General features: G+C 40.1%; 1 protein-coding gene across 6 annotated transcripts in view; it reads left to right on the forward strand.

Annotated features, from left to right (window-relative positions):
• The window catches only part of CDKAL1 (CDKAL1 threonylcarbamoyladenosine tRNA methylthiotransferase), a 652,719-nt gene that overhangs the window by 595,973 nt on the left and 29,766 nt on the right, over positions 1 to 26,980 (forward strand). For all 6 annotated transcript variants that reach the window (XM_033863886.2, XM_019945111.3, XM_033863887.2 and 3 more), the window contains 2 exons: positions 21,144 to 21,227; positions 24,218 to 24,382. In XM_033863886.2, coding sequence (XP_033719777.1) covers positions 21,144 to 21,227; positions 24,218 to 24,382 — 249 coding nt within the window. The remainder of the gene's footprint in view (positions 1 to 21,143; positions 21,228 to 24,217; positions 24,383 to 26,980) is intronic.

Below are 26,980 nucleotides of genomic sequence, written 5' to 3' on the forward strand. Positions count from 1 at the left end.
ATATCTCTCTAGGTGGATTATGGGAAATGGATGAGAGAGACAGAAAATAGAGGCAAGAATCCCATTACCAGGCTGTTAATCCAGTCGAGTGTTGATGGTGGCCCCATAGTATGGCAGAGCTGAAACTGTTGTTACACTGCCAAAAAGATACTCAGGTGGAAATTCATTTTGTGTTCTGTTTTAACGTATGTTTGTTGGGCAGCTCCTATGTACAAAGCAGTTTCCTAGGCAAGGATGATAAAGTAGGTTTCCTGACTGTAGGATCTATTTCCCAGTAGGTTAAAATTATAAATCTATTAGTTTTATTGTGTGCTTTCCAAATGAGGCCTTTCATGCCCTCTTTTGAAACAGTGGAGCTCATCTAGGTGACCACGCTAGCCATTTTGTCTTGACTGTCAGGAAGCTCAGAGATGAATTCAGTGCTCAACTACAGGGACCATAAAGCTTAAGTTTAGGGTAGAATTAGCTTCCACTTTTTCCTCCATAGTTTCATCTTGTATTTTCATTCTCAAAAGCTGCATGGTTAAGTGTTGTTTTTATTGTACACTGATTATCCATTGTTTAAAAACTAGACAGGTTTAAAATTACTGTTAAAAAGCAAAATTCAACTGAGTACATTTTAAAGATGTTATTGGCTTTAGTCGATGATTCATGAACCAAGCAGCATCCAATCTAGCAGATAGAAAGGAGCTTCAAGGAGCTGTACAAAATGAAAGACTTCGGTAGGCAGATGCGGGTGGAAAAAAGGAAGTTATATTAGCAAAAAGCAGACTGGTTGTGGTAAGGTCACTTTCCTTCAGGGAGTGGTAGGGGTCTCCTGGGCAGGTTACCTTGCTAGTACTGACCGGATAATTCCTGATGGACTGGTTTAAGATTCCATTTCTGGAAGAGGCCAAAACTGTAATTAAGTCTTGGTTTGGTGTTGTGGGGCTTAGCATAAGTGACTCCATTTGGGGCCTATTATCTTGTTCTTAACAAAATAAATGCATTAAACTTACCATTTTGGCTGCATATTCTCCTTGATTCCCTTGGTGACTTTAAAGGTGTCATTTGATTTTTATCTCCTAAAGTTGTGAATATTTCATAATGGTTTAGCAAAGCTCTTCTAAAAAGAAACGGGCCATTTTAAATCCACAGCAAGCTACACAGAAACTATCGGCTCCCCAAGATTAATTAAGCATTTATAACATTACTTGAACACTGTAACTTGACTCTAAAATTGAAGAGGTAGCATATAGCGTGGTAGTTAAGAGCTCAGGCTTTACAACCAGACCACCAGGTTTGAACACAGGCTGTGCCTGTCACTTACCAACAGTGGGACCGCAGGCAGGGACTTTGTCCGTCTGGGTCTCAGACTCCTCATGAGGAAGTCCCCACTGCATGAAGTCGTTTTGAGCATTCACCTAGCTAACATTTGTAAAGCACTAGCTATAGGCATTTGTTAAATTTTTTTTTAAAAATGTGATGAAGATTCTTTTTTAGTGTACATCTTTAGATGGAAGGGAAGTTTATCTCATTTAAGGCTGTATGTAAGAGGAGCACTGAAGGTTTAAAGCTTTGATTTTGATTTTTCACGCATATGCAAATATACTTCTAAAAGAAGAGAGCATTTTTCTATACATTAATCAGTTTAAAACCATAGATTGCTTTGTGAATGTTCATGCTGATTAATTTGGTGTTAACGTTGCAAGGCCAAACGGTGGAAGTGAAAAGGCTGGCATTTAAAAAGATGTGCAAATAGGACAAACGAGGGGTATGCTCAGTATGCAGCTGTCTCCCCAGTGGTGAAATTTTTAATCTGCTTGGGAGTTTTTGTAAATTACAGTCTAAATAAAGGAGTAAAAACTATTGCTTTGAATTCATGTGTATAGATAGCCCTATATGAAGGATGACATATGCACTAGAACATGAACTCTTAAGAAGCCCAAGACAGCTGAGGCAAAGGGTCTTCCTGGCCCCATGGTCTGAAAATGTCTTCACAGGATGGGATTTCATTTCTGAAAAGCAATCCTCACAATCCCCTTACTGTTAGAGAAGAATTATGATTTTGAAATCCACAATTGTGCTGTTCATTTGAAGTATTTACATAGGCAAGACTTCTTAAATTAGAATCATAGTGAAACATGATTTTTTTTTTGGACTTTTGGATATTCGCAGTTAATTTAGGTAGACTTGAACAGAATGGAAATCTATAAAATACTGCCTTTTTTTCCTTAATCTTTATTTTATATTGGAGTATAGCTGACTAACAATGTTGTATTAGTTTCAGGTGTACAGCAAAGTGATTCAGTTATACAAATACATGTATCTATTCTTTTTCCAATTCTTTCCCCATTTAGGTTATTCCAGAATATTGAGCAGAGTTCCTTGTGCCTTGCTTTTAAAGTTAGGTCTCGGGACTTCCCTGGTGGTCCAGTGGTTAAGACTTCACCTTCCAATGCAGGGAGTGTGGGTTCGATTACTGGTCGGGGAGCTAAGATCCCACGTGCCTCATGGCCAAAAAAAAACCCCAAAACATAAAAAACAGAAGCAATATTGTAACAAATTCAATAAAGACTTTAAAACTGGTCCACATCAAAAAAATCTTTTTAAAAAATAAATAAATAAAGTTAGGTCTCTTCCCTTCTACTGTGGAGAAGGTTTTTTTTTTCCCTCCACTTTAGTACACTGGCTTATTTCCATTTGGGGGATATTGATTTTTATATATCATGATAATCACTGTTTTGATAAATTGAACACACACACACCCACACACATTTTATTTTATAGAGGGTATATTTGTTATCAAATACAAGGAAGAACTAGTTCCTGTTTGTAATGATTATGAATTTTTCATAGATTTGATTTAATTACCTAATTCTATTTGGAAATTTTACTTCGTATTACTATTTTTCTACCCTCTTTTCATTAACTTCTAAAAGTGAATGCATAAAAAAAGTAGGTGTTTTGAACAAAACCGGAAGACTTGATTTCTAAAACCAAAGCCTTGATTTAAAGAGTGTGATACGATTTTCAACCTGGCTAGGTATTATTTAAGGTTTTTATCTGATCTACTTTTTCTCTTTTAGTAGCACGGCGATACATCACCTCAAAAATGCCTGCTGGATCTACTCAAACATTTGTTCTATAAGGAAATTGAAGAATCATCATTTACTGATATATTTGATGATTTTCCAAAAAGATAATGCAAGCAAACACACAGAGTAATCGTTTATTTTTGATAAAAATTTTCTCAAAGCCTAGCAACCTAACCAGAAATGTTGCATAAACCAATATGCGAAGTGACATTTTTATATGTATTCTGTAGTATTTTAGCTGATATTTTTATATATGTTTCTTTAATTCTAAGATAGTTGGATTTTAAATCTTTTCTCATTTCATAGACGGCAAGAGTGAGTAGCTTGTCCAAACCAAAGTCAGAATCTCACTTGAACTCAGCCTGTTTTGTTGTCACCCCTTGATACCCTGTCTAGTCTGTCAACTAAATAACAAAATGTCACTTAGAAGATAGGAGCAGCCAGTGTTGCAAGCACAGGACAGCAGAACAAAATGAGAGATGAAGATTCAAGGGGCAAGTACACAGTATGCAAGGCGAGGGCAGTGTACTGGAGGAGGAGTAAGATGAGAGAGAAAAGGAAACCGTCATGAAATTACATTTCTTATCATCATTCTAAACTATATGACAGCAGTTACATATATATTTAAGGATTTTTAATAATATAAAATTCTTCCACAAAGCCCCATGCCTATTTTTCTTTATAAATCCTTCACCATTTATGTTGTGATTCCACTGATAGTGGAAAAGACATCATTGTGCTGTTAATATGGATGTGCCCTGTGTAGATTTTGAACTCAAATAATGAAGAGGAGGCCACACTTTTTAGCTTTTTTAAAAAACTTGGTTTTAGTGTTAATTTTAAGTTGTATATAAGAGTTTTTAATTGAAAGAAAGGAGGGATCACATTGTCAAAGATGATCTTGTTAAAAGTCATTGCAGAAGGAATTAATCTGATTGAAAATGGTACCCAAAAAAGTTTCCAACCCAGGACAGCTTCCAGACAATAACTTACTCACTTGTACACCATCTGGGCCTCTGTAGTTGTAACGGTGGTATCAGTATCACCGACAATGCATTTTCATATAGCAGTTGTCACTTTCTTAAGGAATGGCACCTGCTCTCATTTAAGTGAACTAGCTGTGTTTGCATCTGACCGAGGACCCCAGAGCACCTACCCAAGCACGTGAGAGCTCAGCTCTGGTCTCCAACCAGGTTCCCTGTTCTTTCTGTAATGCCGGGGTCACTAGCAGAGCACACAGCTTAGGGAGTGATTCCAGCCTGTCACATTTTTCTGAATTTTTACCCAAACAACATTTCAACTCAAAAAGTGTGAGAAGAGTGCTGTCACGATTAGTTTTAAAAGTTTATAAACTTATTTGCCAGTATCCGTATTACCTTTTAACCTAGGACACAGCAAGTGATAGACTCATTAGCAGGGAAGTAACTTACCTGCTGTTGGCATGGCGCTGCTCACCTTTCCTCACCTCCTTTCAGGGTGAGCAAAGCCCTCAATATCTTTGCAAAGAGCGTCTGGGAATTTCAAAGACAGAGAAGGAAGTAAGGTGGTTGGGTGGGGGGCATGATGCGAAGGGGAAGAAAGAGAGAGAGAATGAGACCATAATAGAAATATTACCCAAAACAGGCTTATAAAATAAATTGCCCTGATTCAACAATTCATTATCATGGGTTTGCTTGTTAATAGTCAGATGTTTCCTTCGTTTATCAGTCTGAGGCCTTATTTAACCTCAAGACTAATGCTAACCAAAGTCACATGCTGAACATGAAGATGCCTAGTTAGGAGCAAGTAGTTTCGGGAAGGGAGGGCATTCCTACCCCCACTCCCCCCCGTGTTCGCTAGGAAATGCTGGGCACGGGTATATTTTAATAATTAGCCTTGGGTTTCCCTGGTGGCGCAGTGGTTGAGAGTCCGCCTGCAGATGCAGGGGACGCGGGTTCGTGCCCCGGTCCGGGAAGATCCCACGTGCCGCGGAGCTGCTGGGCCCATGAGCCATGGCCACGGAGCCTGTGCTCCGCAACGGGAGAGGCCACAACAGTGAGAGGCCCGCGTACCACTAAATAAATAAATAGCCTTAAATTTATTTTATATTTCTTGCCTACTGACTTTCTGGCAAGCTGAAGAATTTGGAAGTAATTGTTTATTCATAATAATACATCTTTGTATTTTTTAAAAATCATAAATAAAATTTTTCTGAATGAATATTGTAAGCTATTAACTATCACCTCCATAAAAAGGAAATCACTCAGCTTCGCCATTATACACTATGTGACTTTGGCTAAGAGCACCACAGTGGGCCGTAGTTTCCTTGTCTGTAGAGAAAAGACAATGTCAATACCTACCCTAGAGAGTGTGTGGTGGAGAAATACGGTACGCCATTGCATCGCTGGAACAGAAGGAGTGGGGGCGGGCAGTGCTTGTGCTCTTGGTCGTGGTAGGTGCTAGAAGTAAGTAGAGAAATAATACAAAGCAGAGAACTCAAGGTGACTATTTTGAGAAAAGATCTCAATAATTTTCCATCTTTCTCTGCTAGTTAGTGAATGATAATACTGAAAATTTCTCTAACGTTTCCCATCTTTTTCTGCTTTATTCTGTTGTGCGCTAATTACAGCACCTCTTATTTTCTTATATCTCTTCTTAAGGGCCTTGTTTTGTGCTGTCTTCCAGACCCACAAATTAAGTAGCAGAGAGATGGTGCGGCATTGTAGACTGCAGAGAACACTTGGGCTAGGAAGCTTGGCGCCTGGGAGCTGTATCTAACTCACTGTTAACCTTGAGCAAGTTACTTAAATTCTTTGTGTTTCTTGGTCTCTGAGTTAGAAACAACAAATGTATACCTGAAAATGAAAAATAGGGAACTGTTATCAACATTCCTCACCAGCGTGGTACATTTGTTACAAGTTATAAGGGAGATACGTGGGAAGTCTCTGGATCCGCCTCTCAATTTTGCTATGAACATAAAACTGCTCTAAAAAAATAGTCTCTAATAAAAATAAATAAATAAGGAACTATGTGAAGTAAGATTATTACAGCTGCTATTTGTTATGAAGGTGGTAACAGAAAAATGCGTTTCTTCTACGTCCCTTGGAATAAATTCGAGAAGTAAATCCTTTGAGAATAACCTCACTGATGACTTAATTCCAGTTTACAAAAATATAAAAAACAGATAAAAAAAGATATTAAAAAAAGATACAAAAAACTGTGGAACAAAATAATTTAAAATATGGTTACAGTCTACTGAAGGAAATATCCATGTCTTATTATAAACACATTTATAGTCTAGGTTCATAATTTAAATATTCAGGTCTCTTTTTTTTTTACATACACAGTTATTGAAACATAAAAGCAAAATTTTTAAATTTTTTAACTTCTAAAAATTTAAAAATTTTTAAAAAGTATCAGTGCATGACAATCTAATTGCAAAAATATAACTATGTACTTGTTAAAAGAGCTGGTTCTGGGCTTCCCTGGTGGCGCAGTGGTTGAGAGTCCGCCTGCCCATACAGGGGACACGGGTTCGTGCCCCGATCCGGGAAGATCCCACATGCCGCAGAGCGGCTGGTCCCGTGAGCCATGGCCGCTGAGCCTGCGCGTCCAGAGCCTGTCCTCCGCAACGGGAGAGGCCACGGCAGTGAGAGGCCCGCGTACCGCAAAAAAAAAAAAAAAAAAAAAAAAAAAGAGCTGGTTCCTTCATTCATTCAACATTTATTGAGCACCTGCAGTGAACCAAGCATGGTGTTGCCACTAGAGATACAGCTGCAAATAAAAGAAACAAAATCTCTGATCTCATAAAATGTAGAATCTTGTGAACTTGCATCTAGGTTATTTATTTCCCTTAAAAAATTTTTAAGGTATCAGCTTGCTCAAGGTAAGTAGGATATTTTGCCCTGCTGTAGTGCTATATGTATGTACTGTTCTTAAACTTCCCACTGTCCTATGTACTGTTGCGTAACAGAGAATTGTTTATTATTATGATTCTGATATGTTAATGAAGAAGTCCTCATTTGCAAATAACTGTTTAATATGTAATTAACATCTGGCAGTTCTCTTAAAAATAAAGACAGTTCAAATGCATAGTCACTGGCCTGCTATATTAAATATGCAATTGCAAGACATTAAGTAAGGCATATCCTATTTATCACTTTTAATGAATCTTTCACCCTAGTCCCACTGTAAGCCCTTGATGGTATTCCTGTTATCCCACCCATATGCTTCTAAAGGCATTAACTGTTCATGGGTCTGTGCATGCCCCAGTATAAAATCAAAATCTCTAGTGTATTTTTGATCACATATAAGCAAGCTTAAAAAAAAAAAAATTATCATTACCATATCCTCATTAAGATGATGGGCCCCTGACCATATCCTGATGTTTGCTTAGCAATCTGAAATTCATGTATGCAAAAGGAATTTTTCTTATCCTTTTGAAAGAAGAATGATAAATATTTATATAGGCTTAACTCTTTCAGGCAGACACAGGATCATGTTTTAGAAGTGACAAGAAGCTGTTCAGGTTGGGGGGGGGTTGTTTTTTTTTTTTAAGCATAATTCATCTTTCCAATAGCTACTGAAAAAATGAATTGTGGGTTTATCAATATTGGACAATTATTCTCCTTTCTTCCCATTAAATATGCTTTGTCTTACCTCTCTGAAATCCTTTTGGGTCATGGCTTTGAAAAGGGAGCACAAGAGTTATCTCTGCTTTTTGGGCAGGATTCCTCAAGAGAGACGACAGCAGGCCTAGCAAGACAGCTGACCTGGGCTCCGTAAGGTCCAGGCCCTGCAGCCTTCTGCTTTGTTAACCTGTATAGCAACAGTCTATGTACATTAAATAATCCTGCCTCCATATGGTGTTGCTTTCTAAAACCTATGCCTATTCTGAAGCAGTAATTGGATAGAGCCCCAAGATAGTTTTCTTAGATTTTTCTCTTGACTCCTTCAATCAAGATATCCAGCAGTAATGTTGAACTCATGAATGTGTTTCAGCTCACAGAGCTACCTTCTATAGTAAATGAAATGCATGAAATTTGGGAATATACTCCTGGCGGTAACAGGAGTACTATCAGCTGTAATGCCAACAGTAATCCAACTTTTCCAGCACGTATACTGACTTCCAAAAGCTAGGTCATTAATCTGAGGACAACTCAAGATTCAAGCCAGGTAATTATTTTAATTGTTTCTTCCAGACAGGTAAACCGAATCCCCAAAATGTTACTCCCATTCATTCTTCCACAAAGCCTTGCCTTTGGCAAATGTTGTTAATCCCAGGCTATGTGTCAGCTCTGGAAGTGAAAGGAAGGAATACTGGTGATGAGACTAGTGCCAAGCTGTGCAGCAAGGGCCGGCCCCTGGCTGTGTCCATGGGACACTACTGCTGCTGCCACCACAACCACTGCCAGCAGACACTCCCTTCCCATCGTGTACTCTTAGCCTTCACTGCAGGACAGACACCTTGCTGGCCCTGCCTCCTCCATGGATATGTGGACCAGAAGTGGCCTTTCAGGTTACTGGTTTCAACCCCCTTCCCCCTTTTTTAAGATGAGGAAACTGAGGCCCCAAAGTGAAATGATTTGTTTGGAGTCAAACAGCTAGTTAGTGGCTGTTGTCAGTTTGATGACTGTGTGTCTCGGCGTGTTCCTCCTTGGGTTAGTCCTGTATGGGACTCTCTGCACTTCCTGGACTTGGGTGACTGTTTCCTTTCCCACGTTAGGGAAGTTTTCAGCTATTATCTCAGGCCCTTTCTCTCTCCCTTCTCCTTCTGGGACCCCTATAATGTGAATGTTGGTACATTTGATGTTGTCCCAGAGGTCTCTTAAACTGTCCTCATTTCTTTCCGTTCTTTTTTCTTTATTCTGTTCCACAGCAGTGATTTCCACTGTTCTGCCTTCCAGCTCACTGATCTATTTTTCTGCCTCATTTATTCTGCTGTTGATTCCTTCCTAGTGTATTTTTCATTTCAGTTATTGTATTCTTCAGCTCTGTTTGGTTGTTCTTTGTATTTTCTAACTCTTTGTTAAAAACTTCTTGTAATTTCTCACTCTGTGCATCCGTTCTTTTCCTGAGTTCTTGGATCATCTTTACAATCATTACTCTGAACTCTTTCTTGGGTGGATTGCCTATCTCCACTTCATTAAGTTGTTCTTCTGGGGTTTTATCTTGTTCCTTCGTCTGGAGAATGAAAGGCTTCTTGACTCCCTGATTAGTACTTTTCAAGCTCTTCTCTTCTTGGCCAGGGTTCTGTCTTAAAAGAGAAGGAAATTGTACCAATGTACCCAGATACCTTTGTAAGATGTCAGACCAGTAGACTCGGACTGTGGTGATTACCAGGGATCTAGTTACTGACTGGGAATTAAAATACCAAATTGTTGTACTTTAAAAGATAAAGCAGGATAGACTTCATAATAACGTGTTGTGTTGTGTTTGAATACTACTTTTTGGCAAAACTTTAAGGTGGAAATAGGCAAGAAGGTAAAAAACAAAAACAATGTGATCTATTAAACAGGAGAAGTGGGAGAGAGGATTTTTAAAAATTCACTCTTCCTAAAGGGTGGAAGGTGGAAACCAGCTCTTGAATGTTGAGTAGTTCACCAGAGAGAGAAGGGCCTTTTAAGATTTAAGTGACTTCTCAAGTTTTATTTTAACTGTGTGCTGCCGTGTGCAGATTGTGTATAGCACCAAAATGTCTCGCCCCACGTCTGCTGCCTATGATGTGAATGACCTGAATATTCTCAAGGTCTCTCAGTTCCTGCAAGGCAGCGACTTTGCAGCAGTGTGGACAATCCAGGCACACTACATGGGTTCAGCAGGCTTTCCCAGCTACTCGGTGCATTGGCTCAGTTTTTGCTTGAGTCTCTCTAACGATTGCAGAGGTTCCTGTCCACCCCTGTGATCAACAGCTTTTCCTAGGGCAGCTCACAGACATGGCAGTATTTGGGTTTAAGTAGACTCTGTAATATTGTGTTTGGCAGGAGAGACCATTAAAAAACAAAAATCAAAGCAGCCCTCATAACTAGATTCCTTTTTGAAAGGCTACTGATCAAAAAATATAGCTCAGAACTGGAAATTGTTTGGTTTAAATAAATGCATCCTTTTCTGTCTCCTCCCCACTCAATCCTTCCCCCAAAGTGGATTGATATGAAAAAGTACATAGGATTACTTGAAGCTTTCATCTTTCTTAGTGATCACCCTGGAAGAATATTTTTTTATCCTTGGTTTAAGTAGAATCTTTTATTCTTGGTTTAAATTTATACAACTACTACCCACGTGTTCACCTGCAACCTCAATTTCCTTGTGTTGAATTTCATATATTTTCTTGGTTGTCTGTCATCAAGAGGAGATGGGGAGAGAGGATAGGTCTGAAGCAGACTGCTCTCATTTAAATTCCATGATGTATGTATGTATGTGTGTGTGTGTGTGTGCGTGCGTTCATGCAGACGCGCACATGTGCATGCACACGTACTCAGGGCTAATTACTGGCTGTGATAAATTTGGTCGAATTTCAATTTAGCTTCATTAACTCTGAGACAGGGTAGTAATATCAAAGGGGAAAAACAGAATAAGTGAAGAGAAACAAATAGATCATTTTCTTTAAATAAAGATATTTTAGGGGGAACTGGTATTCATTTTTTAGGTCATCATTGCTATTTCTCAATATTATATACCTATAAACCGCATAGTAGGACTTGGTGTGCTTGAAGAAGCTACATTTTCACAGCAGGAGAGTAAGCAGAATAAAGCATTGAGATGCAGGTGCACAGTAATACAAGTGGGCTCTTTCCCTGCAGCCCCAATGCCTGGCCAAGAAAGCAGAAGCTCTCAAGCCCAGCTCTCAGGGTCTCCCAGAGCTAAGCCAAGAAGCATAGGGGCTGGGGGGGCGGGGAGCAGGAGAGCATAATTGTTATTCAGTCTTCTTTAATGAGATGTATTGCCCACTGCTGAAAGATTGTGGCGGTGTCTTTTGTTATGCTAATTAGGTACCATTAGAGCTTGGCTGTCTTTGATTTCTGCTTAATCCATTCTGCTTCCTCTGCCTCCATCCCGGCTGGCAAATGGTTGAAAGATGGTGGGTGTACTGCACGTGTTATTTATTGCTCACATCTATGCTGAGTTCTCTGGTAATAGGGTTGGTAACAAAAGATTTATCTTACCGAAGGCGGTACCTATTTTGGACATTCATTTTGGCTTTTTAAAAAATGAAGTTGAGAATGGTCTGTTTCTGCCTTTTAAGTTCAAACACCATTTGCTTTTGCAGCCACACAAAATGGGAAATGACAGATTGGGAAATTTAGGTGGCCTCTTTTGGTTGTTTGGATTGCCCGAAAAACAATAAGCAAGTTGATCATGCCTTAAGCTTTTGGAGAGGCTAGGGTCGACCAGAAGAATGGAAACAAGATTAATTTAAAGGTCAAAAAGAGAACTTTAGCAGTTCAAAATTCCTACCTTTAACAATTTATAGATACGTATGCATTCTCTCCTAAAATTAAAGCATTGCATTTACATGATTAGTGCAAATTTAAGGGTATTTGTGGTGAGTTTAAAAAAAATTTTTTAAATGATCAATCTGGTCCTTAAAATAGTGAAAGGGGGGATTTCTGTTAAATATTTTTAAACTACCTAACAATGTTTTAGGGCAGCGCTGTCCAGTGGAAATGAACCATAGATGTTATTTTAAATTTTCTGGTAGCTATGCTAAAAAAAGTAAACAGTTGAAATTAATTTTAATATATATTTTATTTATATATCAAATATATCATCATTTTGTTGACCTACAAGAAATAGGCTGCCATTTGTTTCTCTGATAAAAATGGGTTTATGACGGATCAACAGAGAATTGCAGTTTGGGGTCTATGACCACGGTGAGCCACATGCAAGTCCCCACACAGCAAGGAGAGAACTCTTTTAAAGAGGGGAAAAGGAACTTAGGATGGGTGTAGTAAGCAAAGAGTTCACTGGAGGAACTGAGAGTTCAAAGCACTATTGTGACTTTTCATTGGCTGAGTTGTTTTGGTCTCTCATTAGCAGAGCTCTTGCCAGGAAAGAAGAGAAAGTCTTTCTTCCTCTTGGGCTCCGCAATCCTCATAAAGCACAGGACTTCCCGTTCCGGCCTCCCGACTCTAATTTCATTGAGGTTTCTGTTGATTAATTTTTACAATTTCAACATGCGTGTAATCAATATAAAAGTAATGAGCTAGTTTATACTCTTATTTAAGTTTTTGAAATCTGGTAAGGTCTTTACACTGGTGTGTGTTTCACAGCACATCTCAATTTGGATTTGCCATGTTTCAGGTGCTCCCCAGCCACTTGTGGCTGGTGGCCACTGTACTGGATGGTGCAGCTTTAGATTAATTCATTCATTTACCACATGCCTAAAAGCAACTGTCAGGATAAAATCCATTTTTAAAGTTGTGGGTCTTCGTTGCTGCGCACAGCTTTCTCTAGTTGCGGCGAGCAGGGGCTACTCTTCATTGCAGTGCACGCGCTCCTCGTTGCGGCGGCTTCTCTTGTTGCAGAACATGGGCTCTAGGTGCACGGGCTCAGTAGTTGTGGCTTGCAGGTTCTAGAGCACAGGCTCAGTAGTTGTGGCACACGGGCTTAGTTGCTCCGCGGGATGTGGGATCTTCCCAGGCCAGGGCACAAACCTGTGTCCCCTGCATTGGCAGGTGGATTCTTAACCACTGTGCTATCAGGGAAGCCCTTGAACTGAATGATCTTTTAATTCCACCACCCACACAGCTCTGAATTCATAATTCAAAAAATTCACATTTAGAGCTGAGTACACTAGAACCTGTCCATCTTCTCCTGTAAATTAGTATTTGAAAAGAAGCCTTCTTTCCCCCCAAAGAAAATTAGGTGTCCTGTATACCACATCCACACCTTTTCTCTCCAAATGTCTGAATCTTTCTTTGAATTCTTCCAAGTCTTGTATTGTTTTGATGAAGTATGTGGTAGTACAGGGGACTGAAGGTGCCTGGTGCTCGGTGCTTTTGGAATGAGGGCTTTGGGCAACTGTGAGGTGAGCTGGCAAGTAATTACTGCACATTACTAGATTACATGAACACTAACTCTCTCTCTCAAGCTCAGCTGCCTGTCTGAGTTTGTAATTTGGATTATTTATTGTGTCATCAGTGAAAATGCTAAAGACACTTTCCAAGAAGGTAGTCTGTTCAATAGTTCTAAGATAAAAGGATGGTCACCTTTGTGCCTATGTGAAACGCTCGTCAAAGAAAATTGGCCCAGACTTGCTGAGTAATGATTGATAGGGACCAATGGGAAAAGATCAGGAAGGTAGAAGCAAATGGAGATAATTGTTCAATCTTAGAATTGAAATTTTAATTAAAAAAAGGGTTCCACATACATATCCCATACTGGCCCCACTTGGTCATCCCATTAACAAGATCTCATGAATAGATATTACTGGCAACATCTGGTTTTAGGGCTTTTAGTAGTTTTAAATGTTGAGCAGTTTCCTATACTGCCTGGGCATTGTAGAGCTTGCCTCGTGTGGGAAAAAATAGAGGTAACATACTTGCGCCAGAGTCTGTGATAAGGAAAGGCAACTTGTTTGAGTTTGTTAAGAGAATGTTCTAGAATACCAAAAATGTACAGGCAGGTAATTAAATCTTGGCTGGTTTTCAAATTGGAAGTTCAGTCAGCGCTCAGGTACAGATTTCTAATGCTGCAAAGGGATCAGGTCAGCATTTGTCATGTAAGCATTTGCTGTCTAGAATGACTTTTAGCAGATCAGTAAAGCACTGTTACTGTACTGTTATTGTTGGCTGTCAACCAGCAGAAGAAAATGGCTTTGTTATTAAGAATGGCATTTGCCTCCAACTGGGAAGAGACTCCCTTGGGTTGCCTTTCTCTTACTGGGGTGGGCTCATGGCTAGAAGAAAACCAGCCAACAATTGAAGACAAAAGCACAAGGGCCATCGTTAGAAGAAATGTCATAGTCTTGATTTGATTCAACAGAACCACCTTGGGTCTGGTCTTTGTAACTTTCATCATTGCTTTGGGAGGAAGGACTTTCAAAAAGCCAAATTGTTTTTCAGTTTTGCTTTGGTGTTTAGGTTATTTCTGAAATGTGAATAAGGAATAATAAAGCCACTAAGATACTCATGGCAATTACTAGATAAACATAAATTAAACACTTCAGAGGTATGGATATTCTACCTCAAAGGAACATTCCTTCCCTTTTGAACACGTTTAATCCTAATAATAATTACAGCTAAAGAATGTGTGTTTCTTCACACAGAGGATAGTGTTTTTTTAAAAATCTAATAGAATGTATGTTCTGTCATTGTTTAAGAGTCGGATCCAAGTTCAGCCCCTTTCACAATGAACTGTCCCACATCTTCTCTCAGGAATCCCTAAGTAGACCAGTAAACTGATGGCAAGCATTTTGAATATGATGGACTCAGAGGCTCATTACTTGTTTTCTATGCTGTCATCATTTTTGACACACATTCCTGTGTCATGGCCCTATTTCATTATAGAATGGCGTTGTGGAGTAAGGATGATATTAAATTTTAATGTTATTGCTATTATTACTGTTGACTATTTTTAGCGTAAGGATGCCTGCTTCTTTAATTCCAGCTTCTGCAGGGCCCGAAAACAGAAGTGTGCATAAACAGTCAGGAAAATTACTGTATACCGTGGAGACCCAGCCTCGCATGTTCTGCCTGTTGTGAATGATGAATCAAAATGGAAAGGTTATCATTTTCATTAGCTAGGAAAGAACAAGACCATACTTTTCTCCAAGTGTAATTACAGTGGTTCACTGGCAACATTACACTGCAGTAATTAGTCTAAAGGTGTATGTGAGGGCAGGCTTTTGCACAGACACTAGAAATATTATTTCAGAGTTTAAGGTCACAGCCTTGTGTTTAACATGTTCCAGGCAGCTTAGGGGGAAAAAAAAAAAAAAAAACTAATTTGACTGGAGGTAAAGAAAGATATTTGACATTTCCCAGAGTCATGCATTCAGAAACCAGTCAGGGAGAAAAATTGTATTTTATTATCTACAATAAAAAAAAAAAAAAAAAAAACTTAGCTGCAAAAGTAGCATGTAAGAATATTGTATAGGATAAACATAGATAAAATTTAAGTTTATTAGGAATGTACTATAAATAATTATGAGAACTTTTGATACGTGTGTTTTAATCTGCATTTTTCCACCTAAGGCAATTGGACAGAAAAATTAATTGCTAGAACTTTTCAGGGGAAGCAAAATAATTCCTCTACCTTCTTATAACTGTTTTCAAGAAATAAATATTTCTCTTACACAGGTCTTCTAATATATATCTGTCCTTTGTGAACGTTTTTTGGATACTCTGAGTGGTTATATTGAATTAATTAAAATCTCTCTAACCTAACCCTTCAGAGTAAAGTGAATTGCAGTTATTTTCTAAAGCCACACCTCAGGCTTTCTGTTTAAGTAAAACAAAAGTGAGAAGAAGGGGGAAAAAAAAAACTAGTTAAAAGTAAGATTTACATAAAGTTTATACTTTAAAGCCATATATGGGTTTAAAAGAAACTCTTTGCTTCTTCTAGTTCAAGGAATACTTCTACAAGTAACATTTCTTACTGGGTTAAAGGTAAAAGCCCAAGTACTCTTAATGTCTTTGTTAAATTTCAGTATTATCTGCCTGTCTTGAAGCAATTCTTTTTAGTTTCTCTCTTTAAATCCTTAAATAGCCATACAGAATATTGTTTGTTTTAGGACAAATGGAGAAATAGAATGTGCTTGAATGAACATTCATTCAGCAACCAAATTCTGTTGGAAACCACTGCTTTTGAATGCAAGTGTGTGTTTTCTGTGTGTTATCTGGCCATATGGTTAGAACTGATGTTTCTCACCACTTCAGGCACTCGGGAAATTCGAAGCATAGATGTGACACAAATAACACAGCCAGCTGATTATGTAATGTACTGTCAAATCTACCCCCAAATTGAATTTTAAAAAAACATTGCTTTTTGTTTGTCACAGATGTTTCTCTGCTCAAGGAAAAGCCATGCACTGCAGAATCAAAGCCATGATGTTGTACGTTTTCTGCAGCTAGCAATTAAATAGGAGACATCAAGTAGCAGGAATGCTTCCAAGACTTCTTTCTGCCACTGAGCAAATCACCACATCTTGCTGGACCTCAGTTTCCTCTCTGTGAAATCAGAGATTTCTAAGCCCCCTTCATGCTCTTACCTTCTTTGTCTATTTAGGGGAATAGGGTCTTTCTTTTCTCCCTCTGTGGTTTGAAAAAAAAAGAAAAAAAAAGCATAAGAGCTTTTCTCATATCTTTTCAACAAAGCCTAGAAAGTTCTACTACACTCCTTTCATAGTGGGGGCTGTAGTTCCCATCACCTCTGTGAGATCAGCGGTAATGCAGGAACCTGTGGACTTTTTCTGTACCTTCTCTTCCTTCAGTGACCCAATCTGTGAAATGGAGGGAAGGTTTTTACAAGACTATTTCTATAGTTCATTTTTCATAAAATGTATTTATGAAGTCAGGTTAAAATGTACTAAGTGAAGTTCTGCACGTCCTTGGAAAAGCCACTGTCTTCACTGACATCTGATGAATAAATTACAAAGTACATCTAGGTTGTTACAGTAGGTGCCAGGACTGACAGCCACTTTGAAAAGTCCTGACAAATGTCCTGAAAGTCAAACTTTGTAAATGGAAACTGAGTTTCCCATAAAAGTGCAGGGGTTTTTGTATTCCCAGCCCTAGTTCTTTTTTTTTTTTCTTAATAAATTTATTTATTTATTTTTGGCTGTGTTGGGTCTTTGTTGCTGCTCACAGCTTTCTCTAGTTCTGGCGAGCAGGGGCTACTTTCGTTGTGGTGTGCGAGCTTCTCATTGCGGTGGCTTCTCTTGCTGCAGAACACGGGCTCTAGGCACACGGGCTCAGTAGTTGCGGCGCACGGGCTTAGGTGCTCTGCGGCATGTGGGATCTTCCTGGATCAGGGATTGAACCCGTGTCCCCTGCATTGGCAGGCGGATTCTTAACCACTGCACCACCAGGGAAGTCCCCCAGCCCTAGTTCTTAAACTCTAAAATGCACTAGAAATCAAAGAAGCATTTTATTTAATCAGCTATAAATTATATACCTGTAAAGAAAATCAGAAGGAAAAGAGGTTATTTTAAAAAGGGGTTTGTTGGGAAGATTTTGACAGGATTCTTCAGGTTCAGGTCACTAAATAGCTTTATGAAAAACGTTGTAAATGTTTCTTTGGTGGGTATCAAGATCACGTTGTTACTTTAAGTGCAGCAAGAAAGTACCTGTAATTTGCAGAGGGCTCTAAGCATACATTTACTGTGAAAAAAGAGACAGCCTGGATTTAGAGTACCTGTTTCCTTCATCTGAAACCTTGTGAGCAGACCAAATCTACCATGAATGACGACTGAGAATTTTGGAACTGAAAGGTCCTCTAAAAATCAGAATCTACTTCCTCTTCAGCCCTGCTCACGTCTCCCCAGCTCCACGTCACTTCTTCCAAACTCTCATTTTTTTTATGAGGAAAGCAAAGTCCCAAAATGTAGCCAAATCTCTTTTACCTTAAAAATAATCTACCCAGACCCATGTCCTCTCACCCTACTGTCCAGTTTGAATATGTGGCATTTGATGGTGTTGAATAAACCTTCTTCCTCTTCCTCTCCCCTGGGCTCTGCTAGAACTGTGCATTCCTGCTTCTGACCATTCCTTCTCCCTCCAAATAACTTCCCCCTTTCTTCCTGTGCTTGAATGTTCCAGTTATCTTAAAATCACCCTCCAGACCGACTGACCATTCTTTGGGTTTACAGTTCCACTTGCATCTTAATCATCCCTGCTGAACAGCCATATTGTGCTACCAGTCACAAAGCTTATGGAAACCATTATTTTCAACCTCCTCTACATTCTCAAAATATATGTGTGTGTGTGTGTGTGTGTATGTATACAAATATATATATTCTATAAACTCAGGAGTTTGTTCATTTTTTTAATTACTCAAGCAATCTTGTTGTTAACTTCCTCTTCAAAGGGCTTGTCTTAAGCCAGTGATGTAACCTTGCATTCCTGCCAGAGGTTCCAGCTGTTAGGGAAGGTTCTGACAGGGATGGCGAGTAGCCCAGGAAGCCGCCTTCTCAGCAGAATGTCAGCAGAGAGTACATGTTGCAGAATCTCAGAGAAGACACAGTGTACACCCATCATTCTCTAAGGCAAACTGGTCCCTCTAGGGCAGTGGTCGCCAGCCTTTTTGGCACCGGGACCAGTTTTGTGGCAGACAGTTTTTCACGGACTGGGGGGCTGTCATGCGAGCAATGGGGAGCAGCAGATGAAGCTTCACTCACTCGGCCCCCGCTCACCTCCTGCTCTGCGACCCTGTCCGTGGCCCAGGGGCTGGGGACCCCTGCTTTAGTGGATTAACTCTTCCTTTAGCATAATAGAAAGCTGGGTGGCTGTAGTCCTAGTGGCCCAAGGGTACCTGTGGCCCTTTTTCTTCTGAAGCCCTGCTTTTTCCTCTGAGAACAGGACTTCCTTGCTGGATAGGAGAGGCATTCTTAGGTAAATCAGGATGATTATCCTAAATCTTGTTACGTGGTCTTTAACCATACTGGGTTATTGAGTGGGGCTGGGGAGAAAACACTTGGAGAGTAAGGAGGTGACTCATTTAAAAAAACATTTGAGGCTAATAATACGTTTGGCCCGTAAGTTTCCTTATTGTCACCAAGGCAAAGTTGCCTCTTCCAGAGTTCCAGCTGAAACCCACCCCCCATCCCTTAACTTCCTTGTTGTTTTTATTTATTTATTTTTATTTTTGGGGGGGGGCCTCTCACTGCTGTGGCCTCTCCCATTGCGGAGCACAGGCTCCGGACGCGCAGGCTCAGCGGCCATGGCTCACGAGCCCAGCCGCTCCGCGGCATGTGGGATCTTCCCGGACTGGGGCACGAACCCGCGTCCCCTGCATCGGCAGGCGGACTCTCAACCACTGCGCCACCAGGGAAGCCCCCCTTGTTGTTTTTAAGGTCATTTGAAACAGTTGATTCTCTGAAAGGTCATATTTGATCATTCACTTCATTGCAACTTCATTCTTTAAAAAAAGTTGTGCGTAGAGCATTTGTTTTTGTTGGATTTTTTAGGGGTTGGGGATAGACTGCGTCAGTTCTTCATCAAAGTCCTATCTTGCTTATGCTCATTTGTGCTCAGCAGCCTCTGGGGAACTTCAAGAGCCTCACCAATGAGACAAAATCCACAGTTGAGGGGACCAAAAGGGTGATTGGAGAGGTGTTTGCCACTATAAATTACTGCCCATAGCAATTCTCCTGAATCCCTTTGGCAAATAATAGTTAAATACTCACATACAAATAGTTCTCTGATGGTTGATCGAAAGCCCTGCCCTCTACTGTATAAACATAGCAAGTCTTTCTAACTCAATATGTATATATTAGTGTCATCGTTATTCTCTCCAGATAAAATGGAATAGCCCAAAGACGATTGCTACAACTGTCCACATTAATTCCAACAAGAGGAAAAAAGCGGCATACGTTTTCAGTGGCTCTGCTCTCTCGTATTGTGGTTAATTTCCTGAAAACTTAGTGTTAGATGAAGTGTAATTGCAGATTTCCTTAAGAACCATTGACAGATACTTATCTTAAGTTATAAGCAACTCGCACTGTGAAATGTGTGCAAACATTCTAAGTTTCCTTCCAGAAGAATATACTTCAGTGAAACCCAATATTCATCAGTCTTTTTCAATAAACAGGGCCATTAAAGCTCAAAGTAGAAGCTGGGAGTAGTTCTTTTGTTTCTCCTTGATCTTTAAAAGAGACAATAGTGCGGGAACTTTTCACTGGTTTTCAAGGAGTGAACTAAGTTAAGTGTTTGATAAGTATCCTTAGAGACCTTACAACCTTCGGCTAAGGGAGCTACATTTGAATGAGAGAGTGAAAAAGAGCAAATTATGGTGTATTTAGGTATTAGCATTGTATAATGGACAGAAGAGTTTGGTGTTTTTGTTTTTATCTTTTTGTTAGGTGGTCTGTTTAGTGCAGCTGTGTTTATGTTGCCTAAGTGGTAACTGCCTGAACATGGTGACAGGTCCCTACATATGAGAATAGGGATTTCGTTTAAAAAATCTTGCCAATGTGCTTTAACGTAGAGGGTTGTATTTATCAAGTAGCAATGGCAAAAATGATTCCAGGCACAATCATCCAATACAGCTGGTTTGCTAAATCAGACATTTTGACAATGTTGTAAAAAAAAAAAAAAGTAACGATACTTTAAATGTTGCATTTCACAGTAGAATAAAGTTGGAAATAGTAGACTGTTTTAAAATGGTCACATTGCTTTAACCAACGTTTTGGCTGATTTAACTTCTTGGTTATTAAAAATGCATGCTTAGATCGTAAATATAGATCCTGTAGAGAATTAACAGTCCCCTATTTTTGCTGTCTTTCTCTTAAAAAAATAAAATGAATATGGGGTCATGCCTGCAACAAAAAAGAGACAGTTGCCCGTGACAGAGAAAACGTATATAACAAGTAAATAACTGAATTAATCAGTAATTTCAGAATTGCGTGTAACGTGTGAAATGTTTAGGTACGGGGACTTAATGACTAGTTTTTAAGGCATTTTCTTTAGTGTTGCACCCCTCGTAACTCAAATTAATGTTTATTACCACTTCATATTTTGCCAAAATATTTTCATGAATTTGGATTAGAAGCAGCTTGTTCTGACTTGTTTTGCAACTTTGTTTCAAGAAAAACAAAGTGATATTTAGAAGATTTTTGTGTGTCTTAGAAGCCTCTAATTATCTAACTTACGTTGAAGAAGGAAATAAGATCAAGTTTTGTTTCATAGTTCTGTAAGAAAATAAGATTCCGTTCTACACTAATTTGATATTACTACATAGATAATAATGTCTTTCTGAACATTTGAATCAGTGACTCTTGCATTGGCTGTTAAGTAGCTGGCAATCTGGAGTCTACTTTAAATTCAAGGAGACACGACTTACGGCCCATAACTATTTGGGTTGGCATTTCTTTTGGATGCTCAGGTGTTTGCCCTGATCTCTCCTGTTTTTCTCCCCTTCTCTCCACAGATTGGTGAGAGACAAAAAGTGTTAGTCACAGAAGAATCTTTTGATTCCAAGTTTTATGTTGCACACAATCGATTCTATGAGCAGGTAAGAGATACTCCCACGTTCTTAGAGTTTCTCCAAAATGAGAAAGACTTCTAAAAGTAAATCAATTTAAGCGAAAGAGACTTAAAGCGGGGGGGGGGGGGGGGGGGGGGGAGGTGTAGAATCTTGTCGCGGGAAGGCTATTTTGTAGCATCAAGCCAACCAGGCTGACATGGGGCTTATCTCTGTGGCTTCATCTCCAGAACATTCTATACGAAGGAATAAGTGTGTTTTAGTCCCCATTCATCTTTGACAGGACCCGCCTCTAGCTTTGCGGAGTTTGGAACAGGCAATTCTCACTGCCAAAATCCCCACAGCCTGGCAACGTGGAGGGGAAAGTTCTGTCCAGAAGACAGGAAGGATGTCTGTGCCGGCGACATCAGCCTGGAAGGGCAGGGATTTCCTGTCCCTGTCACAGCACTCACACAGGCTTCTGATTGGTTGGTCTGTTGGTTGGCTTTCTTAGTTTTGTTTAGTTTCAGGTGTTTTGTTTTTTTGGGTTTTTTTTTTTTTTTTTAACTTCCACATTGATAAAAAACGCTGGGGGCAAAGGGAAAGGAGTCTGTTCGTTGGACTCAACTCAAGTTGGGTGAACAACTCTGGAGACCAGCATAAGGATCAAACCAACTTCACTCTGAGAGTTTTCTTCGAGGCCAACCTGAAAGGCTTCCCACTCCCTGCCCGTTAAAGTCGCGTGCTTTGCCCCACCAGCAACCAGACTTCTGTTTTAGCATTTGGGATTCCATTACCCCAGGTGGTAAAGCAATTCAAAAGCGATTGAAGAAAACAGTGCCTCCTTCGGGGGCCATGGACCCTGGGAAGGGCCAAGGAGGAGGTGTAACATGCCCCTCCTGGTGAGAGACCCTCATAAGGGCACAGGGATTTCATGGGTCATCCCTGGATCGTGTTCGCTTTTCTTAATATCAAGTGAGTTTTCCTACTTTTCTTTTTTTTTTTTTCCTACTCTCATCAAATGACAAGTGAAACTTTTTTCTGTGGGTCACGGCTTGGGAAGGCTCTTCAGGCCAACCTGGGCAAGTCACGTAAAGGATGGGCGAGGGAAGCCGACTGCCCATGTTAGAAAGCAGGGAAGCCGGAGCCGGAGGGGCCTCCAGCATGGGGCACAGACTGGGCACTGGGTCCTCAGGGAAAGTGGGGGAGCTTTTCATGGCCCAGACCGAATGTGCCCCGTTCGGTCCCCAGTAGAGACTACAGCTGAGGATGGATTCCGAACACTCCATGTCTGAGCTGAGTCTGTCTCTTCCCCGTTCTCCACCTCAGTAATTGACTCCAGAGAGCCATTTTCCTGTTCAGGCCAAACTTCTGCTCAGCCCTCGGGAGGAGCTTGATTGTATCTTGGTTGCCTCTTTCCTCTCCTTTCTCTTGCCATCTGGGTTTTCGCCTCAGCAGGGAACTTTTTTCCCCTTCATTTTAAAGGCGATGGCATGTCTCATTAGCTGTTTCCTCCAATTTAAAGCAGTCGAGCTTTTTCCAATTATTAAAACCGGAGGGAAAAAAACACTGAGCCCTTCATTCAGATCAAGACAGCAGATCAAGGAGAGTTATTTTCCCCGAGAATAGTACCAGATCTCCCAGGGATAGTTTGCTCTAGAGAGTTTCTTGTTTTATAAAAACTGATTTAAAGGGGCTTTCATAACCTGATACTAAAGCTTTTTTAGTCCATTTGCTTGCCGCGAGTAATCCACCACCCAGGTGACCTTTCTTCCTATACTTTGATGAAGCAGTGTACTCAGTGGTCATAAAAAATCAGACTCAGAAAGACCAAGATCCGTTTCTGCCTCTCGGAGAAACTGGCTGTGGAACTTCTGGCTCTCATCTGATTTTTCTTTCTTTTTTTTTTTTTTTGGTCTCTAAAACCAAGCATATCAAAGATTTCATAGGAATTATTTTTCTAAAAAAAGATGACTTCCAGAAGATTGTATCTAGATATCAAAGTATTGCTGGATTAGAATTAGTCTATTTATTTTGGATTATGACTTGAAAAGATTGGCAAGGAGCTCCAGTACTGAAATAGAAGTGTGAGGGAGACATAATACATACAAACTACCTGTAAGTCCAAGAGGAGGGGAAACATTTGCTCGAGGTAAACAAGTACCTCCGTCAGTAATCGCTCGTGGAAAGGGACCATCTGACAGTTTCCTGTGAGCCAGCCCAAGTACCCTTCAGAGGAGCTGGTTCTACGTGGAGGCAGAACTAACAAGTACATGCTTTTCATAACAGAACGAAAGAAGTGAATGGCAGCCATCAGTTAAAGGAGTCATTTAGCTCCAAACACCAAGGTTTGGGATATTGAAAAGGTGGCTTTGAAATATTCTTCCTCTTCCCCCAAAACACACACACACACACATGTGCACTTGCACACACACACACATATGCACCCAGACATGCGGGCCTTTATTTGAAGTGGCTGCTCAAATCCTGACTCTGACAGCAAACTTGGAAGGTATTAAAAGTATAAAGCTTTCATCAGTGTTGTCCCAGTTTTCTTCATTGCCTGGGACAGCCAAGAGTCGGATATCAAAGGCCTGTCCAAGAGTGACTGACGGATGCCTCGGGCGGTTCCAGGCCTGCCTTCCACGTGCCCTCGGACCACAGGCATCCCACAAGGAGAAAGCGCTGTCTATAACCCCTTACCCCTCCCAGAAATGCCTTCCCTTCCTGCTAGATCCCCAGGTCCTTGAGCATCTGGAAGATAGAGCCCACTTAGGATGGGATCCCCAAAGAGAAAAAGGACATTAAGGGACAATTGAGGAACTCTGAATAAAGTATGGACTTTAGTTAATAGTAATACACCAACATTGGCTCATTAATTGTGACACATGTATCATACCAACATAAGACGTTAATAAGAGGGGCACTGCGTCTGGGGTATACCAACTCTCTGTGCTATCTTAATAATTCTGTAAGTCTAAAGCTGTTCTAAGATAAAATTTTAGTTTTAAAAATTAAGCCTTCTCTCATTTTTTTTTAAGGTTTTAGTGCCAAAGAACCCCACATTCATGGGGAAAATGGTCGAAGTGAACGTTTATGAATCAGGAAAACATTTTATGAAAGGGCAGCCAGTTTCAGATGCCAAAGTATACGCGCCATCCATCAGCAAACCATTAGCAAAAGGAGAAATCTCAGGTTTAACAGAGGTGAGTAGAAGATGCTTTTCCTCTCTACCCTGCTAGTAAAACAGCCGCTCTGGAAGCACAGTGATTTCCCACCATGTTTCTGTTATCATTTATAGTTCCCTTTTTATGTATGCATGAGGCTTTAATCCTTTCTGACAGATTGAAATCTGAATTAGAAAGATGCATTTATGCTGATGCCTATAGCTTTGCTTCTCTGCCTGTGAAGGGAATAAGCTGTTTCTGCTTCTAGGCTAGAAACAGAGGGCAAAAGCCATTATTTTCAGGTGAAAGATTTAACACGGAAGATGATCTGATCCAGTATGTTTCTGTGTCAGTAGATCCTCAGTGGAAGGGGGTAAGGAAAGGATAATTTTTGTGCTTTGCAAAGCTGTTTGTAATATAGTAAAAACCTACATACAGTTAAACAGGCATTAAACCATGTCAGTATATGTGGTTATGGTGCCTTTCTCTAGGGTGTTAGCTGAATATCTGCTTGAGTAATGTGGAGTGAAAATTAAACATTTTTTTCTTTCTATAAAAAAGTAACCTGACCCCTATTTTATACCTTGGTAAATACGGCTGTTTGCCAAGCTCTCTCTTACATTTCATTGAGCTACAGCTGTAAAAGCTGATGGAGTGTGAAATGAAAATGTGTGTCACATTTCTAAGCATCATTTGATGTCCTTCCTTCAGCACAATTGTGAAGTGCTCCCCCAAAAAGTATACAGCGATGACTTAACATTTAGAACAATGATGAGTGATATTTATCTGGCTATATAATTCTAAAATTGTTTTAATATATGTATTATCTTTTCACTCAAAAGAAATGTCAAGGGCATGTTAATTAAGCTTTAGGAATCATGACAAAGAAGTTCATATTATCTGTATTCTCGCTTATTGTGCTGGTGGACTCTAGAATCCAAACGTGAGCGACACCTCTCATGAGCTTGACGAGGACATGTGAAGAATCCGTGTGTATAGCCATCTGACTGATTATGGAATGACGTAGGCCAGCCTTTGTCAAAACCCTGCCAAGTGTGTCATCCTGTTCAACCAGGAGTGAACTCTCACACTTGATAAGCATAACCATTAATGTTTGCTGTTGTTTAGAAAAAAATCATACATCATACGTGGGGCTTTGGATGGATGGCCCGGAAGGAACAGTGAAATCCAGCATTTAAATTATATTGCTAGAGATTTGGCTTTTGACATGTTAACTACGACTTCAGAAATTTTTAAAGGAAGTGGCTTTTAAAATTTTTTTTCTGTTTTTCCTCACAGTGTGTTTTACAAGGTTGATTTTAAATCGCCACAGTGAAAAGGATTTTATGACAAATGGCAGTGGTGGGCAAATTATTATTTCAAGACCCTGCCTGCTTTAATTCCTTCATGCAAGCCTCTTGAAAAGGGTGGTATTTTTTTTTAACATCTTTATTGGAGTATAATTGCTTTACATTGGTGTGTTAGTTGCTGCTGTATAACAAAGTGAATCAGCTATACGTATACATATATCCGAATATCCCCTCCCTCTTGTGTCTCTCTCCCACCCTCCCTATCCCACCCCTCTAGGGGGTCACAAAGCACTGAGCTGATCTCCCTGTGCTATGCGGCTGCTTCCCACTAGCTATCTGTTTTACATTTGGTGGTATATATATGTCCATGTCACTCTCTCACTTCGTCCCAGCTTCCCCTTCCCCCTCCCCGTGTCCTCAAGTCCATTCTCCATGTCTGCGTCTTTATTCCTGTCCTGCCCCGAGGTCCTTCAGAACCATCTTTTTTTTAGATCCCATATATATGGGTTAGCATACGGTATTTGATTTTCTCTTTCTGACTCTGTATGACAAACTCTAGGTCCATCCAGAAAAGGGTGGTATTTTAAAACATCACATTAATAATACACAAATAAGGAAAAGCAGTGCCCTTTCACTTGTTCCTTAACTGTAGTGTTGCTTTCTAAAGGGGCAGAGCCCCATTTAAATCCTATGAGCAGCTTTTTCCATTCTCCTCTGCCTCCCTCCAGCCTGGGAAATGGTGTCACCAGTTCTCTCAACAGCCCTCCTCTGAGCCGGCGTGACCCAAAAGCCCTATAGGTGAGATGAGGATAAAGGTCATTTGACTGCTGGCCCTTTTGGGCCTCTAAGAATTATAGTTTGATTGCATGCCTTAGGCCAAAGGGTTAGGAATATTGATTTGGGCATTTACATTAAGGGAAACGTCAGGCAAGTCCTTTATCACCATTTAAGACTTCATGTGAATTAATGAACATAGCTTTACGCTTCATTATTTGTCCGCTTTTAAAGATATGCCTAACTTGGGGTCAAAAATCCTTCCTTAATGAATTTGTCCTGGTGTTACAACTGTTTTTGCTAATGATATGAACAAAAATAAATTAAGCAGCAGGAGAACAGCTTCCATTTTTATAGGATTTAGAAGTAGATGATAGAGGTTGTAATCCTGTCTCAGGCATTTTGAGTCTTTGAGTACTGATAAAGGTGCCGGAACTCTTCAGTGGAAACAGTGAGCCTCACTCTGTGGATGAAGTGTGGCCCTGGAAGCAGTTACACCTGAGTTTGCATCTGGACTTGCCAGTTTACCCTAGGCCTGTGACTCCTCTGAGCT

Source organism: Tursiops truncatus, chromosome 10 (genome assembly GCF_011762595.2).
Source record: "Tursiops truncatus isolate mTurTru1 chromosome 10, mTurTru1.mat.Y, whole genome shotgun sequence".
NCBI lineage: Eukaryota > Metazoa > Chordata > Mammalia > Artiodactyla > Delphinidae > Tursiops > Tursiops truncatus.